Source organism: Acanthisitta chloris, unplaced genomic scaffold (genome assembly GCF_000695815.1).
Source record: "Acanthisitta chloris isolate BGI_N310 unplaced genomic scaffold, ASM69581v1 scaffold41244, whole genome shotgun sequence".
Lineage (NCBI taxonomy): Eukaryota > Metazoa > Chordata > Aves > Passeriformes > Acanthisittidae > Acanthisitta > Acanthisitta chloris.
In genome coordinates, this window is record NW_008668383.1 from 8,864 (window position 1) to 29,350 (window position 20,487).

The 20,487-nt window shown below is 42.5% G+C and overlaps 1 protein-coding gene across 1 annotated transcript; it reads right to left on the reverse strand.

Moving 5' to 3' along the window:
• Nucleotides 1-1,870: 1,870 nt before the first annotated feature.
• On the reverse strand, nucleotides 1,871-19,034 carry GNB1L (guanine nucleotide binding protein (G protein), beta polypeptide 1-like). The gene is made up of 6 exons (XM_009072864.1): nucleotides 18,861-19,034; nucleotides 18,505-18,630; nucleotides 16,392-16,554; nucleotides 12,661-12,759; nucleotides 7,822-8,037; nucleotides 1,871-3,125 (listed from the first exon to the last, which is right to left on the reverse strand). Exons 1-6 carry the CDS (start codon nucleotides 18,974-18,976, stop codon nucleotides 2,859-2,861), a joined length of 987 nt encoding a protein of 328 aa, XP_009071112.1. The 5' UTR covers nucleotides 18,977-19,034; the 3' UTR covers nucleotides 1,871-2,858.
• Nucleotides 19,035-20,487: the final 1,453 nt, after the last annotated feature.

The following is a 20,487-nucleotide window of genomic DNA, read 5'->3' on the forward strand; positions in this document are numbered from 1 at the left end:
CTCCTGAATCCTTTAGGCCAGGTACAGGCTAGCCCTGTTCCTCTCTGGCAGGTGAGATTCCAGAGCTAACTCCAGCAGCTTAAGGTGGCTCTTCACTCATAACCTTCATGATAGCAAGTCAGCTGAACTCTTGAGTGATAACTGTGTTCATGGCACAGTTGTAAAGAGCTTTAAATTATCTTTTTTCCACGAAAAAAGAATTGCTAATTTCCTACACACAATCAGACACTGTATTTAACAGTGATAGTTACAGACAACTGTGTTTTACAGTCTGTAGCAATATACACTGTCCTTCCTATTGGCAAACATTCTTTGGAGAAGTCCAGGTTAGTTCCTTAAGCAAATAATCTTACTCGACTGCAATTCACAATCAAACTATGGCATTCAGGCTCAACTCTGAATCAAACAAAGGTAATCTGGTTGCTCATTTCAAGATAATTATAATGTGAAAGAAAAATCTGTTTCTTGAGTGTTTAAATAAAATCACAAGTGATGTAAAGTGTTAATGTGTAAAAGTATGACATGGATAGTGCTTCGGTAATGGGAAATATAGGATGGGTCTGTTCTTGCAAGCAACTCTGCAACCTGTGTTCTTCCCCTTGAAGCTGATGGAACCCTTTCCCCCTGTGTCTGCCCGCTAGTGAGGTGCAGTTCACGCCCGCATTTTCAATTGGTACTTGCATGACTAAGTTTATTTTTAAATCTACCTAATTAGACAAACATAAACATGTAACTCCCAGCACAGGGCAGTAAGTTAGATGTGACTGCACATCGTAATCCTTTGAGCATCTTCCAAAAGACCTATTCCTCAATCTAAACATCCCTTATGAGCCTTCATAATCACTTTAGACACAGATGGTGACAGTAAATGGCATTTTTCAGAGAAAATAATATACGAGGTGAGCCCTAGATTTCCTTTTCTGCTGGAAGAGCATTAAACCTACAGATCACTTCCATGGCAATTGCCCAGCAGTGCAGGCTGCTGTTTGCTGCCATGGAGAAGAAGAAGGCTAGCACTTTCCAGGCCACCTGGTGTAGTACCAGAGGGGACAGCCAGAAGGAAAGCTCCTTGCAGACTCCCTAGAAGGGTCCCTGGACCACACACAGCAGTGTCTTCTCTATTTATTTATTTTGTTGTTTTGTTATGTCAATTATGACCTATTTAAGAAAGGGGAAAAAGAATAAAAGGAAAGGTTTCTTCCAGCAGCAGGTTTGTGGAGAAGGACCCTGTCTGATTCCGTAAGCTGTAGCTGGAGCCTCTCATCCAGTGGGGGTAGCTCCTCCTCTGTGTGGGAGGTGGATGATGGGTGGAGATGGAGCACTTACTCCGTGCAACTCTGTCTGGTAGATGTAATGAACACCATCACCTCCCCTTGACTCGGGATCACTCAAAATTAGGCTTTAACTTTCAGCTGCAATGTGATCCTCCATGCCGCTACTGAATAGTAAAGAAATAATCAAAGAAATGCATTATTTAAAGTGTCATCACACTCCAAAATGTGTAAGGCCACATTTTATTTAGGAAAGCTTGGCAGCAGTATCTTGACTCTGTGTTCAATGGCAGGCACATCAGGCTGGGTGCTGAAGGCTTGCAGTCCAGCAGTATTCTCTGCCTGCACAGCACAGCTGGATAACAGACCCAGACCTTCATTTGCATGTTTGTTTATTCTGAAATAATTTCTAAAGTCTTTGATGTTGCTGTTCACTACACTTTTGGTGACTTTTTATTTGATTTCCAGCTCTCTAAACAGCAGAAACAATTACTTCCAAAAATGTATCAACAATGCAGAGCCTGGACACAGTTGTAACTGCAGCTTTGTGCCCAAATCCAGCAGTATGATGGCTCTGGGTAGGCTGGGGGTGCCTAACATGCTTTAGCAGAATGCAAATTCTGCTTCATGATTCAAACAAAAAACCCTTCATGAATGAAATTCGGCTTCCCCAACTGTAGAGATGACAAGTTAATGGAGCTATTTGCACTGTGTGGATAAGGATTTAACCATGCAATTCCCCAAAATGTTAATGGGAGTTGTGTAGCTGAATCCCAGACTTGCCATGCTGAAACTTAGCCCTAACTCTCCAAGGAGAAGGGCGTTAATTGGATAGCTGAGTTTAAATCCTTCAGCTAGTCAGTCCATGGAAAGGATTTAGCACTGGCTCTGTAAAAGGCTTTACATAGCTTTGCAGTGCAGTGCAAGGGAAGATTTTTTTCCCTTTCTTTCTTGTGATTAATTGTGAGGCTTGAGGTGACAGGAGACATAATGAAATTCATAAATGCCAAAGGCCGTCCCTAGTCACATTCCTGGCTGTTGGTTTAAGTTAGAAACTGACAGAAGTGTGAACAAATCAAGGTTGTCCTGATAGCCTCTCAGCTACGGGGAAGAAAAAGTAACTGACAATGAGAAATCACTGGAGGTGGTTTAATGGGTATAAATTTTCAAGGAGTGATATTTTACACTGATCCAGATTCTTGGATACATAAATGACTTACAAACTGCCATATTCTGCCCCCACCGCAGTCTGAGGGGCTCCAGTCCTTTTTCACAAAAGATATTGGCACAAGTTACTTCAGCAACCTGCCAGAGAGAAGCTGTTGCAAAACCTGTAGCAGAACCCGAAGTGACTTGTTCTGTGTCTTTGTGACTGGCCTTGCTCTGCTTGTTACAAATTTTTAAAATCCACTTCCCTCTCTGGAAAACAAAACTCGCCTCTTAAACAAGCAGCATAAGAATTAACCTAGGACTCTCACTTCAGCCTGAAGACAGATTCTACTAGTTCCCCACATCCAGGTTTGAATTACAATGTCAGGAATTGCTTCACCAATCCGGTTTTCCGAGTCCCCGGCAGTGCAGAATGTGTCATGTCTGAGTATATATTGACCAGACACTGATGCGGTGATCTTTCGAGCCAGCTGCCAGCAGTCTCTCCCGGGGGTTTGTGTGATCCGAGAAGGACACACAATGGACAGTTGCAGTGTGATAGTCCAGCACTGCTAAGGGCTTCAGTTTTTTCCAGCCAAAGATCCTGATGCGATGATCCCACCCTGCTGTTGCTAAAATCTTCTTGTCCGGGCGGATGGTGATATCAGCTATGCCAGCATTGACAAGTTCCTGTGTTTTGTAAACCTGTGTGAGAAAGTTAGAGATGAGCTCTACAGATGAGAAGAAAAAGGAATCTCTGGGAGCTTTCACAGGTGCAGTGCCCACCCATACACCCTGGCATCACACAGGGACTTTGCACCACGTGGTGGACAGTGCCTTAGTGACAATAACTATTGACAGAGATGGAAAAGATCTTAACTGCAGCCTGACTATCTCCAGCACCATTCTCTAAAAATAAACACACTCCTTATATGTTTTTAGTTTATTTTGCAGTTAAAGCAATTTCTATTCTGTCACAAGTGAAACTCTCAGTCAAGGTTTTGTGCATCAGCATACACAGCTTAGCCCTTTTCTTCTTGCATGAGCTACAATGTTCAGAGCTACAGACATGTATTTTCCCTGCTTCTGCCATATTCCCAGGCTGAGATTCTGAGCTGATGTTTAAACTACCTGCTACTCATTTCTACTACTGTGGCCCCTCATGGAACCCCCAATAAGCTGTTCTAGCATTTACCTCAGTCCTGAGAAAGGAATGCTTCCAGGAATTGGGTTACAGTGTCAGGAAATCTGTATTTCTAGTACCCCTTCCCAAGAGACTTTTATTTACACCGAATTCCAAGAAGGGGATTATGACCAAGTTATTGATTTCAATCTTGGAAGCCTTTTGTTACTGTTTGGAGACTACTGGGGCACAAGTTTCAGAGGGGCACAAATCAGAAGGCATTTGGCATTCAGGAGACACGGGGGCTGCACAGGACTTAGCTCTTGGAAAGAAAAGTGTTCACGGACATGAGCTTTTCTGGAACCACAGAGAAAAAGCTCAAATGCTTCTGCTGTTCTCACCTCAGGCAACTTGCATTGGTGAGCAGTCTGCCTCTCAGACACACACAGAATATACACCCAGATGTGTGCACACATTAGAACAGCCCAGCTTCTATCACAACAGCAAAAACACCTTAGGAGTGTGTGCTGGCCCTGAAGTGCTGTTATTTATAAGCACAGTTGGAAACAACATGTTAATGCCACTCTCTACTTAAGCCTGAGTCTGTAGCTATCTTGTACCAAAGCATAATATCATCCAGTGTGGTGTTTGCTGTCTGTCTTGAGGTGGGAAGGGACTGTCAGGCACCTTATAACTGAGCAGCTTCCCTCCTTGAAGGATGTGCCATGAGGCACAGTTAGTACAGGATTATAAAGATATATTAATTGCAGATATTTTTAACTTTTATACTGAATGTAGAAAACTCCAGAAATGTTGGTCAAAGTTGGTTTCAGATGCAGCTGAACACATCTTGGAATCTTACAGGCACAAGCCATAAGCAATTGTTTTTCAGCCCTGTAACAACTGCCTGGCTACACACTCAAACTGCAAGAGCTGTGCAGTTTGATAAGAAAAAAAGGCTAAATGAAACTTGACATGCTTCTTATACGCTCCATACATTCCTCTTTTAAACAGGACCTGAAGAATGTGTCTACACCCAATTCAGAATAGAGGACAGCAAGTTTTGCTCAACCCCAATGAGCAGTAGGAGGCTGTACGGGAGCCTTTTTGTGGGGCTGCTACTGTAAAGCCTGAGATTTTTATTAGTACTTATGTTCCAAACTCCCCAGGTTAGGCTAATGCAGCATGGCCCCAGTGGGGTTTTTGTTGGCATAAGTGTCCTGGCAAGGGCAGGATTTATGATTTACATCACTAACCTGGCAAATGTAAACTGGGCCTTGCTCCCTGACTGAGATTATTAGCTAATGGCTATAACCAATCCCGGGCGTGGTGCTCCCATCATTACTGTCAATTATGTGGGCAAGATCCATACAGCAAAATCAGGGCAACTGGGAGAAATTGCATGTCATCAGCAAGCTACAACTTGAAAATGAAGCCTATAATGGTGATGCCTTTTGGCTATGGAACATGAGGGAACAGTGGGCATTTGTGCATGATCTGCAAATACGAGAGTGAGAGAGAAAAGCAAAACAAAGAAGAACAACTTGCTCAAGGTATATGCAGCCAGGTGAAATCCTAGTGCCAGGATTTGTGCCATCCAGCCACTTCCTACAGTAAGTCACTGAATACAGTAGTCAAATGCATACCAACATAATCTCCTAACCAGAAAACCAGCTTGTAATTAAGAAAACAAAGAGGTAAAAACAGGTGAGCTGCTTTCAGCCAGTCATGACCAAGGACACTTGCATCTACACCTAAATCATGTCTTTAAGCCTTCTGCTTATTAGAAAAATAGCCAAGATAGCAGCAGCCTAAGCTTCTTGGGGGAAAAGCCTCATCAACCACACCAACAGAAACTTACATTACAGCTTACAGAATATTTTTTCTCACCATACATAAAGGAGCTTCTGTGGTTATCAGATTTTTTTGTTTCTGCTTTGTTTATTCACCTGCAGAAGCTGTTTACCTCCTACATTCTATCACAAACATCATCACATAATTGCACTATCTCATCCAAATCAGAAGGCTTATAACCAATCCCATCATCTGCTGACAGTGATGATTTCAGCAACTTTCCTGTAGAAGACAATACACCAAACTTTCCTCATAGCAATAAACTGTGCAGTTACCTTCATCATCTCTTCATTGACACACTGGAACGTTGCCACTTAAAACAGAGCTGAAGTACCATCATTGCATCATTATTTCTCCAACGGCAGATAGCTGTGCACCACGTTTACTTATTAAACCTTTTAGAATAAAAATAATGTGCCACTGAGTGGCTTTCCAACGTCTACCATTACCTCAGGTACCTGGAATGTCAGGGAAAAAAAATCCCCATCTGGTTTATATTATTAATGCAACAGTGGAAAAAAACTTAATCTATGTCCTTGACAATCTCTAGTGCTCATATGAAAGATGCATTTTATTAGGGCATTCATACTCGCATGAAGCACAGGAACATTGCTTGTAGCTTGTAACACTTGGCATTTAAATACCTTCTGAGAAAAGCCACTATCTCTCAGTGTGAGGTGCTGAAGGTGCAGCTAATCCTAGATCTCCTGGGAATGTGAATACCTTGTGAAAAACAATACCTGGAATATTTCAGGTGAACAGCTGTTTCTCCCATGAGTCGTACCCATAGCCCTGCACTATGGTTAACTTGTAACTGAAATGTGCTGTGAAGAACAGTATTTTCTCCGAATTTAGGAAAAAGTTATGCTATAATTAATATGAAGGAACATCTTTCTCTCCACCGTCAGAGTATGTGAAGATTTAAGAAGCCTGTCGTGGTCTCAGATTACTGACACCTTGGCCTTAGAGAACTAGTCTTAATACCAGGTTTCTTACTGGGATTGCTCACCTTCCTTCCTCTTCCCTGAGCTGAGAATACCTGGTGCAGGTGGTGCCAATGGTGAAAGACTGGGCAGGGGGAGGGCAAACATGACCAAGAAAACCAACAAACCCAAACCAGGACAACTGTGTATCAGACTTGTGGCTTACACCACCTTCACTACTTGTTCAGAGTCTCGAGTACCTCTTTCACTTCATGCTGTATTGGTTATTAAAGTTCAGGCTCTCCTGGTGGGTGCTGTGTCCTCCAAACTGCACCTTGGTTGGATGTGTTTGCACTACATGCAAGGAGGTCTTAGTCCCCTGCCACTCCATAAGTGCTGGTTCTGTGGTGATGCCTAGCAGAGCTCACACCTTTACAGTGTCCCCCAGGTGACGAGTCACCACTGGATGTCTCAGCACTTGCTTTTCTTCCTGTAGCACTATCCAGAAAACAGCATTAACACGCTACACTACCTAAAAAAAATCTCCATAAAAGCTGCAAGCTGGAACAGCTATTATTGCTCTCCCATGAACTGGTGTATCCAGCAGTTCTCTTCTCAGGGATGACACGGGCACACAGCGGCTGGTTCAGCTCCTCTCCATTGTGTGTTCAGGGGACACCTGCCACTCTAGAAAGGTCAAAGCACTCAGCAGTGGAGAGGCTATGCAGGGGCCATTTTAATTTTCATGATCATTTATTTATGCACTTCATTTCTTCACCTAGTTAAATCCTACTTAACCCCTTGGCACTGTTGGGACACTTGCTAAAGTTGTCTAGATTAAAGCAATAGTTATTGCCATTCACTAGCACAGCCTGAACTGGTGATTACACAACCTCCTTCTGAACCAGCCACTCCAGGTATGTGGAGCTTGGACACAAACCGGTACAGCCAATTACCTGATTGCCTCTGGCTCTGGCTGGGCTCTGTAGGTGCCAGAGGGAGCTGGTTGCCTAAACCTCACATCCTCTTGGTGTTAGCTGGGCTACTCCTACTCTTTTTGTTGATGAAGTATTTCATGGAATACTTCTGTCTTTCCCACAGTGGAAAGAGCTCTAGCCATTCAAGCAGAACCTTTGGAAAAGCAATCCTTTGTTTCTCATTTTTTAAACTCATTTATAACGTTTAGGACATTCTGAGAGCTGGATACTACCAACGTGATAAATGAAGATACAGAGGCAATGGCTTGAGTAATGCTAGGCCTGTGTGCCTGTTGCAACTTTGGTAAAACCAGAAACATGTGAGAGAGGGTTTTTCTTTTTTTTTTTTAAATCCTCACCATCTTTTGCTAAGTCTAGGCACATAGCACAGACATTCTAACCAGTCTGTGATTAATTAGCTAGAGATCTGCAACAACTCCTCTTCATGACTAAATATTTTTTTAGTCTATCAAACTGTTAGTGCAAAGTGGGATAAATGACACGAGAGGGCCAATGATCCTGACCTGGAGGTTCTGTTGCTCATTGAGGCTCCAGATGCTAAGCACCTTTTCAGATGAGCCCGAGATCCCCCTGGCCTTCTCTGAGTCAAAGTCAAGGCTCATCACTGGCTCCTGGTGGCAAATGAGTTGGCTCAACACTTTTCCCATTGACACGTTCCAGAGGACCACTGATCCATCTTCATAGCCAGCCAGAAGCAAAGGTTGTGAACCACTGTTGAGCTGATTGAGGAAAAAGTAAAATTGTTTGAGAATTAAATAGCCTGTTGGGAAAATTACCATCCCCAGGTAGGTTTCAGTCCAAGCAACAAGAGAGTAAATTTAAATGGTGCCTGGTGTAGAAAGGAAAAGTTTAGAAGTCTGAATATCGATTTTTGATAGTCCATCAACTTACAGAAAGTGTTACCGGGAAATATGCACTAATGGGGTTTGTATCTACATATCAAATTCTAAATTTTATATACATATCTAACACACACACACACACACATATATATACACACACAGAAATGTAGAGAATTTATCACTGAAAAACCAAACTATTGCCCTCTACAATACCTATAGGTGCCTGAAGTTTTCAGGAGCTTTACTTCACGGCCTGAACTTTGTGGCTCTTAAAAAAAATTACGTAGAGCAACTGAGTTATTATCAAGCAATACAAGCCCATGTGGGCATTGACAGAAGTGCCATGCTTAAGGATTCCAGTTCCACACTGCCAAGTGTAGGGTTACACAGAGGGATCATGTACCCAAGTGCACTGCAGTGCTTGAAGGTAAACACTGAACCTCCCGTTGGAATCTCTGCGTGAGTCACCAAGGGGTTAATGGGCGCCCGAGTCCCACTGTAACCAATTGAAAGCTCTTTTGATTAATGATGTCACAGGCCAAAGGGCATGGCACCCTGGGCAGACACCTAATTTATTTAAGCCTCTGAAATAACTCAAAGAAGGGAACATTACTGGATTACATGTCACACTTAAGGAAAATATTCATCATTGCTCAGCCAAAAGACTAATGAAAAGCAACTAAAAAAGAGGCATCTGTTAGTGCCAGTTGTTTCTTTAATAGGGGAAGAAACACCAAAGTAGACACTGGGATTATGATCACCTCATGTAGGCACATCTAAGAAATGTATCCAATAGGCTCTTCAGATCTTTCCAAACACTGTCTGCTCCTGCAGGATTTGTTTGCTTGGTATTCAATTCAAAATAAAGCTAAAGGGCATCTATAAAGAATCAATTTTTACTTCGATCACATTATTGAATGAGGTCAAACTCGCTGGCTGTCAATGTCACGATACAAACCTGCAGTGGCCAAAGGCTCACGGCCTCTGTTAATGGTCCAGACTGTTCTTCCACTGGTTGTGATTTGCCTGGGGGGGGAGTTAAACTAACAAGAGATGGGTGGTCTGGGTAACATTGCTGAGAAACAGCCTCATGTGCTTCCTCAGCCTTATTCATCCTAGAGAAGGGTTTGAATGAGAATGGATCTCACTGAGCAGGGAAGTCACATTGTCCCTTAAAAGAAAGAAACCAAGGGGAAATCCTTGGAAAGGTAGGAAATCCCCTACACCACCCTTCTGAACAGGTCTGTCCACACCTGGGATCCTGCAGGAGCCTTCTTCCTTCCTTTAAGATCCCTTTTCCTTTGAAAAGGTAGGGAGCATGCTCTGGCTAGAAAGGCCCCAAAGCAGGTCTCTCATAGTGCTCAGAACCGCCAACAATTTTCTGACACCACTTTAATTTGCTAAAATACCAGAGCAATGAAAATATGTCAAATACATGTGAATTAATGCTAACTCATCGAGTATTTTGGATGAAGAGTATCTCAGTTTTGATGCCAGGGAGAAGCTGACCATTCCAGATTTTATTTATGGCCAATAAAGGGTAAAATCTTCAAAGCCAAACAAAGTATTTCATAGGTACTGTTAAGTTAAAAAATAAATCAGTTTGAACATAAAACCCCCCACAATTATTTGTGTTGCTCTTCTATGAGCACAAGTCCTCTCCTTACTCCAAATGGGATAGTCAGCTTTCATAGGAGCTCATAACCCTCATGCAGACGGGAAAGACAGGTGAGTGCTCAGCATTTTGGGAAATGCCAAGCAAAACCTTTTGGGTTTTGGTTTTGTTTTCTTTTTCCTTTTGCTGTGGGTATCTCAGCTTAGATTTGAAAACCAGTAATTTACAAGTGAGATCTAAGATTGGTCTACTTAAAACCCAAGTACTGTAGGAAGGTCTCCCACACTCCTCCTTCCTGACTTTCCTAACATAAGAAGTGTAATAGTTCAATGAGTGTGTGAACGGAACAATAAAAGCTATTGAAAGACTAGGGAGCTCTCAGTCTGAGGCCTGGATTCACCAAGCAGTGATTCACAACAGCCAATTTATTTCGGTTACAGTAACGGACACTGCTGGAGCGAAGTCTCACCATTCATGTTCTGTTTCAGTCGAAAAATTAAATTATAAATCACTGCTCTTCCTAAGCAGAACATTTTGTTGTTGCACTTGGATAACAGTCAAGGAAGGAAGAAAAGGTGATCTGCTGTCAGCTCAACAGGAATAATTGCTATAGTTTATATAAAGTAATAACTCGGCATTTCCAGTTTCGACATGTATTATTCTTGTTGAATTATTTTGTTTGCACCATTTATTACGCAACATGATGCCTTCCCCAAGGAGTGCAAAAAATTTAAGGGAAGACTATCCTTACTCCAGCAAATCCTACTCCACCCAATTAGTAATAGCAGGAAGGTGTGAAACTGAAGGGACACTGTATTTAAGAACACGAATCTTCACAAGAAAAAAACTCTATTGAATGAACTAATATGTTTAAGGAAAGACCTAGAAAAATAAGGGGAAAAAGCACTCAAAACCCAACAAAATCGACAGCTGGAAGCTTTTTGACTGCTTAGGAGAAGCCAGCGAGGCTTAATCTACAAGCCTAACCTAAGCCTCAGTTGCCTTCTGCTCTATGGTAAAAGTTTCTCACTCAAGTGCTGCTGGTGAGCTCTGTCATGTCCCTGAATCACAGATCTTTGTTTACTGGCACACAGGAAAATATGATGGTACATGGTTGCAGCTCCCAAACGCTTGTTGGACAACCACCCCGAGCATACGTCCTTCAGACCGTGATGGCTCTCTCTCCCTGTCAGCTTCTGTTTCAACTTGTTAATTTACTGTGCCATAAGCAATACCAAATAGTCTCTTAGGCAACCCATTGCCCACGAGCGCTGGGTTGGGGAGTGCTCATCTCCTGGGTATGTCTGTATTGCCCAATACAGTCGTGTACAAAGGAATCCTGGACGGCCTCTGTTCAGGAAGAGGTGCAGCTGCGTTAGCTCGTGTTCTCATTTATGGCTTTCATGGTTACAGGGTTACTCAGTGAGCCACTTCCAGTGCAACCACAGAACAAAATCAGAGCATCCCTTTGGTACACCACATGTAATTATCTGCCCTTAAGGGTAGCCTCTTCCCCGTGCTTTTAAACCGAGTTGCACACATTTATAAAAGAGCAAATACAGCTGTGAGACTGTAAGAGATTATCTATCCTTGACTGGTGCAGTCCAGGAAGTTATGGTGACTTCCCAAAGCCAGAATTTGCACGGAATAATTTACCTCTCCCAGTTCCCAGTCCTCTGCTTTATCCCCACTGGCAACAAAATTAAAAACTACATAAAATTAAGACTCTGCACCTGTTCTGCTTCCTAGAGGAATAGCAATATTAATGCATGTAGAAACTATGGCAAGACAGAGGACTTCTTATGCAGGCAACAACATTTTCAACACTGAACACTTCCTCAGTTATCTCCATCTTATTAAAAAATGTCCAGGAGACAGAAAGCTCCATTCATGTCATTGAGCACCGAACACTGATCGCATTTTTAGGAGAAACTTTCTATTTAATAAAAGCCTAATCAGCCTATTTAATTTTCCTTCTATTTTTTTTCTAGTTTTTAATTACAGCATGGGACTTGAACTGTGGCCTCTCCTACTTTTGTCTGAAGTCAGCAACTGAATTCCTCTAGACTTCAGATGGTTCAGACCTTGAGAGGAGACACTAAGGCCTCAAATTCCGATTGATAATGTTTTCAACTGAAACCAACACAAATGTTATGATGAACCTGCTGGAATAACATACTTGGCATCAGCTTGGAAGGTCCTGTAGACCTGTAACAGTATGTGGTCAGGGGGTTAAATGAGAATCAGCTTTGCCACCAATTCTTTGGAGATTTAGAGACAATCACCTATACTCCTTCCTCCCGCTACTGCCACCTTTTTGTATTACTTGTAGTTCACTGTTGGCACCCCAGAAATATTATTTGCTAAATATTCTGCAAATGTGGGGGTTTTATCACTAACTGCTTTTATTTACCTTTTTGTCCAAAGTCAGTACCACCACAAATATTTTGTTCCTATTGTATGTCTGGAATAGAAATGTTCATAGAGTGCTTCCTTGTCCCGAGGGCATTGAAGTGAATGTAACCTGCCATTAAAATCACTGTTTTTAAGCAACCCGATCATTTCTCATCATTCTTAATGCAGTGAGAAACCATATCAAACAACTGGCTTTGGGAAGTCACTCATTTTCCTCTTGATTGATGCAAAAACTGTATCTATCCTAAGGATACAAAGCTTTCCCTCAGCATTTGCAAATCTTCCATTAAAGCTTGGAAAGCTCTGAAAGTTACATTAAGGATGTTCACAAATCTTTCCCCCCTTTAATAGTATAATTACTTGATTGGTTTGATAATAAATCAAAATCCAAGTGAAGAAAGATTCATGTGCTTCATATAAAATGAATCACAGGGGAAACATTTCACAATTAGCAGGCGCTCTTGCCTTACCTGCCATAACTTCAGACACATGGGCATGCCCAGCTTGGCACCCACCTCTGGCTTCAAGGTACAGACTGACGTTTTGGATGGCAGCTCCAAAACCTGAACCTGACATCAAGAAAACAAGAGGAGTTGGTCAGGCTCCAGGTCAAAATTCTGCTGTTAAAAACACAAGTCTTTTAAGGTGATTAAGGTTAGTATAAGCTCTTCCAGTAAAAACTGTCTGGAGGAAACTGAGGAATGCACGCTAAGTGGGAGCTGCAAGGGAATATACAGCTATCTAAAGTGCATTGTTTTAGGAAAGACCAGACAAAACTGCTAGAGTGAACACATCCTCTTCTTCCACTCTTCTATTTAATCTGTATTACAGTCTTCTTTCCAAACAGTAGATGACATGTGCACACAACAGATAATACTGCAGACTGCTTAATCTGAAAACACTTCCTTACTTCCTTTCCCCTTTTTCCATCTCTGTTGCTAAATTTTTGGCTGTATTCACCTGTGGACACTTGCACTGTCTCCTCTGTGCTGTCATGGTAACACAGAGCTTGTGTGGAAATACAGGAATATATCCAAGGAGGAGTTTTTATTTGCTGACCCCAGAATTCACAGCTGACACAGGCTGGAGCAGGGATGGCACACAGGTATTCGTAACACTCCTGTGTTAAACACCTGCTCTCACTACAGAGCAGCTTCCACTGGTGCTTGCATGGCTGGTAATGAATTACGGATCTGGTTTGGGTTTTTTCCTGGATTCTTTTTTTAAAAACATTGGGCAAGTCTTTCCTGTGCCAAGAGAGTAGCTCATTTCCACCTCAGGATGATGGCAGCAAGATCAGGGCAGTCTGCCTTTCCAGTTTGGCACTGGAAGATTTTGAGTCTCTTGATTGATGTGGCAGTGCCTCAACTCTGGGCTGGTTCTCAAGCCTGGAACTATGGAGAAATAGAAGCTCTTGGGTATCAAATACTTGCTGCCAGGAACATTGCTGTTTCTCAAATGCATACTTAATCACCAAGGTGATCTTTTCTTTTAATTAAATAAACAATGGTCGGCATTGTGTCATAAAATTAAAGGACTTGAAACATTTGATAAATCCAACATCACCAGCCACGCTAGGCTCTTTCAGACTGTGCAAGGGCCTGACAGTGCTGTCGGACAGCCCCAGTCATGCGAATTTCCTTAAGCATCTGAGATGAGGTATTACACAAATATGGCTCCTCTGGGAGCCATCAATCAAGACCACGGCAGCTGCGATGGCTTTCCAATCCCATACCTTTAGTTCAAAGCTTGCCAGAACATCTTCCTATTTCTAGAGGCTGTCAGCCAGCCTGCCAAAAGCCAGCTGCACTCTAGGACTGCGAGCACAATGTACTGCACACAATATACAGAACACTTTCTAAAGGCACTGAGCAATAGAGCAGGAAACTGCTCTCCAGATTGGAGGAATAGAGACTACAGCCAAGAGCCATCCAGTCTGCAGACCAAACCTGGGAACAGACCAAAGTTTGATGATCTGGGAATTCTGGTTCTTTGGAGCTACAGTCTTAACAAAAGATGCTTTTCTCTCGGCAAATTTTCTTGCTATTGACATAATGACCAAGTTAGCTGGGGCAGGAAACGCGCTATAAATATGAAGATGACCTGCCCTCATCTTGTGTCTTTCATCACTGGCTCTCCAAAGGGCATTAATGGCCTCCCAGGCAAGACAGAAACTGCAACTTTGTCGTAATAAGAAAGGGTAAGTGTGTTATGATAAATTCACAGGTTAAAAGAAGAAAACCAAGCCTTCTTCACTTTACCTTGACTCAAAAGGGTTGAACTGGTACAAGAGCTACAGTTGGGCTTGCAAAGACCAAAGGAAAACACAGTGAGAAAAGCTTTGTGTAGAAGGCAGGCAGGCATGAGCTGCTGCCTGTGCTAGATTGACAGCTCCAGAGACTGTCTGCATTAGAGGCAACTGAGCCTTAGAAATAAATACTATTTCATATATTTTGACAACTGTAACCTAAAACTTGAAGTTCTGTGTTTATATTGGTTTTGCTTAATAGGAGAAAGATTTGCCTTTGCCTGAGGTTAATAGTGTTCCTGGGTGGCTAAAACTGGCCACAAGGAAACACACCCTTTTTCTTTTTCACATTAATAAAGCTTTTAACATGTTTCTGGCAAATTGGCAAGAAAAGTGCATGTAACTCATAATTGGTGATTTAAATGCAATCATGAACAAATAAATGCCTGTTCAGATCTCATTATTTATGGACTGAACCTGCTTTAAGACAAAATTACTCTTTTTTTGGGCACCAGCCAAGCATAAACACTTATTAAGTCTTAATTTTAATCATAAGCTGCAAATGTACTGCATCTCACACAGTGCTGCCTATCTGGAGTACTATATATTATGGGAGCTTATGTGACTTTATTGAAATGTGACATAGCTCTAATGCATAGCTCTAATGTTCCACAGAATGGAACTCTCCTACCTCAGGAGACAGCAAACCATGATCTACTTGCAGGGCCCAAGCAAACAACTGAGAGTAAACCAGAGATGAGCTGTAAGCGACACTGAGGTAAACACCTTCCGTTTGGGTCAGATGACTATTCCATTCATGATCAGGACTTCTCCAGCGCACACAAGAATGTGCTTGTCAATTTTGTTTAACTTACACATTACTGAGCACTGCTGTAAAATGGAGGGAGTTCTTTGTTTGATCGCAGCAAGGTATGGGACTTAGAATGGCTGTATGTACTGGTGCAGGGGCTGTGTCTGCAGGCTTACTCAGTTCTGTAAAAGGCTGAATATTCTGGCTGTGAGCCAACAAAGTACTTAAATATGTGCTTAACTTCTGAATAATAAAAAATTCACATTTTCTTGCAATACTTATTGCTTTGTGTATAAAGTCTGCGACTTTCAGTTTCAAGACACATCCTATAGTCCACAAAACCATGTGACCTTTTATGTTTATCAACAATTTTCAGTTAGCTACAATATTTCTTTACATATTTTGCCACTTTTCTCTTTTTTCAAAATTTTGGTACTTTGCTCTCAAGTATTTGCAAGAATTTATTTCTGTGTGATGTCCTCAAACAGTCCTTTGCAGAAAACAAAATTGGTTTCCACAGGGTGTAAGTGGAAATTGCCAACAGAGCTGTCAGTCAGGGAGTGCTGTGACAGTGGTATTAGATGTGGACTTACGCAGTAGGAACTGGAACGGACCCTGCAATTATCTCACACCGAGCAAACCTCTGGCCGCTAATAGTAATTCAGCTATTTCCAGCCCCAGTTCCAGTTGAGGAATTAGCCCGGGGTGAAAGACCACATATCACATTACAGATCCCTGCACCTCCCCTTCTCTTGCCAAACCCAACTCAGCTTCACATAGAAGATGAGCACCTCCATCTGATGACAGACCTGCTGACCATTAGTTCCCCCGTAGGACTCTTGTTCCCAGTATTCAGCAGCACCAGAAGAGTTTTCAAAACCCCTGCATGTGAAGACCAGCAGCAGCTGCAAATACTTAAATGTCAGACAAATCTTGGGCTGGTATCCTTGTTATTAGAGCATGAGTTATGTAATTCAGTCATTTTGTGGCAGTAAAATTAGTGATTAGATTCCCCAAAGGTTTCTTGTGCTGCCCTCTCTTGAGCAGACAACTCGAGAGCAATGATGTTTCCCCTCCCAAAGTATCCCCATTTCAGTACCAAAAGCGACCTCCCAAGCACCAGGGCAAGAGACACTTCCTACCTCCTCCAGGCCTCTGGCTGCCGTGGCCATCAGCCAGCGTCCCGGTGCCACCTTCAACAAAGAGCATCTGCAGAATCCAACGTGCTCCGTGAAGAGAGAATCCATCACTGAAGTCCGTCCCTCTGCCAAATCCCACAGGCAGATCCTCTGGTCGCGACCCTGACTGTTACAGTAAAACAAGTTATCCATGAGCTGCAGATCTGAGGAAGCTCAGCTGTCTGCAGGGTCTTTAACAGGCAGCAATGGACCGAGCTTAGTACAGCTGCTGTGGGGTGTTATTAGGTGTTTCATTCAATGTGGGGGAAAGTGACCCCAAGACCATCACCCTCCTGCCAACTGTGAAACTGGCCAAGGGGGTCAAACATTACCAGGAAGAGGGAGGGCCTGAGAGCCAGTCATATACACTGCAGTCACAGTGTATCTGTTTCTTTGCAGAGGGATACGATCAAGTCCAGTTTTGCTGTTTATGTGTGTGAATATAAAGTCTCGTGAGCATTTGAACATATTCACAATAAAAATACTTACATTTTACCATTAATTAGATCTAATTTAAAAGCAAACAAAAGTATCCAGAGAGTCACACATGTAACACTGACTCACCCTAGCAAAGAAATGGAAATGTCATGTGTTGACAGAGGAAAGATAAAAAAATAGGAAGACAACAAACACTGCATCAGAGAGAAGTAAAAAGCTACAGTTATTCAGTGGTCAACTTCCCACAGCCACAGGGAGGGCACAGAGTTCTGTTACAACTGTGCATGTGTGGAGACACAACCACGGAGGGACTGGCAGCAACTGAACAGTGAAACACTGTGGGTAGAACACCCAAACCCAGAGCACCAGTGCTGCATCACTGATGTATGAGTGCAGCTCCCGTGGACTCCTCCACACACCCCTCTATCCCACAGAGCCTGTGTGCTGCTCCCAGGCCAGACAAAGGGCACAGCAACAATTCCTGCAGACTTACATGATCTCACTAGCTCTGGAACAAAGTACCACTGTGGAGAAGCTTCCAGTCTATAAACTACAGTAGCACGGGATGTATGTCCTCATGTTATCACCTGGGCCAAGGAGTCATCAACAATCCCTTATCTATGTCTTAATTTAATGAGTGATATCACCTGATGGAAGTATGAAACCAAAACAGAGCAGATGTAAATCTACAGACTGTTAGGACTTCTGCAACATCAATACAGAAACTCCCACCTGTTGTTCAGCTGAGTGACAAATTGTCACAACATTTACAGTGCTGAGCATATGAACAATGTGGTACTGCAGGAAATTATTGCGATTTAGCTTTAGAAGAGAGAAATATAAAATACAGGCAATTGCTGTCTCACAATTGTACTGCTATGTGTACTGTTATAACCATACAGCAAAAATAGAGGTATGGAAAACCTCTTTAATTATACACACAATGCTCATTCAATGTGATTTTATGGGGGAGAGTGTTGATAATTGTACTTAAGCAGATAAGAAATATAAATGCTAATGAGTTCCACTGTATATTATGAGATGTCTTCTTTAGATAAACATGTCAGAACACCTCCTAATCATACAGACACTTTGGCATCTACTCTAGATCACCTGTCTAATCCAAAGTACACAAATCTTCCCGACCTTCCCTTGCTAAACAAGAAGAGATTTTGCAACAAAACAAAGGCATGAAACTCAGCATTCTTGCTCATTTTAAGCCTTCCACTTTCCATCTCTAATTCTTCTCTTCTGCCCTTACCTTTGCTCCCTCCCCCCTCTAATTGTAAACTCTTTATATCAATCTTTCCTGAGAACCAGTTGTGAAACATTTGTCAACTCCAAATCCAAGTGTATTTCTTTACCCAAAGACCTCACCTGATCTCAGTGCAGTAATAAAGACACTACGGATCCTAATTTTTTGTGATGTCATAACATACACATAATAAAAAAATTATTTTGTCACCACTTTCTATTCTAGAGCTTTCTGTATTTTTGTACTTCAGTACATTTCCATATGTGTTGGGAGACTTTCAGTGACTCCAGAATTGAGACTCCCTTCCCCCCTTTTTTTTTCCCTTCAATCATGTACATCACAAAGACAAGAATAATTTCACTGCTTTTTGCCTGCTTTGCTCACCTGAGGAGCCTGTCTTTACCACCCATTGTCTCCACGCAGTAGACAGATTTTCTTCCATGGCCATCCAGTGCTGTGTCCACTCTGTGTGTTTTCAGGTTCCAGACATGGATAAACCCGTTCTCAGACCTGGCAGGAGGAACAGATGCTTTTAGCGTGACCACTGCATGCAGCCTGATCAGTCTAATGCTTTTCCTTTTCTTCCCCTGAAACTGTATGCACAAAGATAACACATTCATCATTCACAGCTATGCATGGTGCTGTTTTCTCCAGATGCACTTTGTTTAAATAATACACTTTATTTCAAAAGGAAATGATCATATGATGCTCAGTGCAGCCAGAATTCCTGGTTTACTCACCCAGAGAAAAGGACAGGAACATCAGGTTCTTGGCCTCCACAGGAAAAATGCAGAGTGTGGACTGCAGCACTGGTACCTCTGAGCACAAACTGTGGATCTGGAGGCGGCAGAGCCATTCAAGCAATGAACTGGGGGACGAGAAGAAGGCACAGATGCCACAGAGGGTAAGGCAGCCTAAAGTGAAACGACAGCTTTATATTCTGAGCAGGACATTTGCTTTTCCTATCACTTTCCTCTTTGAATTTTCCTTCTTGAATGTTATTTCTATTTGCCATACTGTTCAGAGTAAAGGATTTCCTCTTAACACCAACTGATGAAGCAGGTGTCAGACTCTCTTTGCTGCATTCCTCCTCCAGCAAGGTGCTGAGTCAGGCACACGCACACACCTCTCGCACACTTGGAAATACCGAATCGCTCAGCTGCTCTCCCTGCTGCAAAAACGAAGAGCTACAAAACACACGAAATTGGATACCCATAATTTCAGTGGGCAAACAATTTATCATTCCACTTAGCCCCTTGGCTAAGTCTTTCCCCTTCCTCCCCATAAAAATACTTCTGACTTTCCACACAGCCATTTCCAGCAGAGCATTGCAATGAACATACCAACTGAACAGTTTCAGATGAGACTGGAGTTACGATCATTTCTACACAAGAATCCCATTACTCCAAAGTGTTCGCTTTTTTGATTCCAAGCACAGTTACTTGAAAAAAGAAATGCAGTATTTCACACCAACTTTGTGACTGCTGTGTTAAACATTCTATTCCAAGGGGTTTGTATTCCCAAAAGGTTCAATAGAGACAGATGCTTTCAGCTTCATGTCATGGTTCAAAGGTGGCCTAGACCAGCACAGCACAGGATGGGTATACAGGGAACAGACTGCCCTGTCTCATGTGGCAAAGGCAAAGGACAACTCTTTACAGTCTCCCAGGGACAGTCGGTGCGATTCCAGCTGGCACTCACTGCTCCAGCACCTTCACAGCCATTTCCATCCACACTAACACCTCCACAGGCAGCTGTGCACAGGCACTGGAGGATGAGCACAACTTGTGTTCTGACTTGCTACAAATGCCCTTTGAGACCTGTGCTGGGATAAGGTGACCAGCAGCTTTGACTGGAAGAACAATTTGCAATTCATTGAAAAATGGCCATGAAAAGGGTCTACTGCTTTATCTGTGGCATTACTAGCCCTGCTTGTACATCTGCTTCTTCCCTTCTGACCTGACCTCACACAGAAGACGGCAGCTTTTGCCACTACAGATGTCAACTCTCATCACTTTTCCATGCATATGTTACCCCAGATTAAACAAAAAGTTTTCTAAATTCAGTAAGGGAAGATCAGCAGGTGTTTGTCTGCTGGTTCACAGCAGAGGGACTGCAGAGAATCAGAACAGAGTGCTAGACCTATGAAATGTTTTTGCATGGTGAAACAGCTCAACTTTCCACTGTCATCTCACCTCAGTATCAGCTCTTGAATTGTGTTTAATGGATGCACTTGCTATTGCACCTCATTTGCAGGTCTGCCTTGAGTGTTTATAGATCAGTAATCACCATGGTATCTATAGGTCCTCATTAAACGCAATTATCTTTTAGGACTAGTGATGAAACAGGAGTTTTCAGCGTAATGCG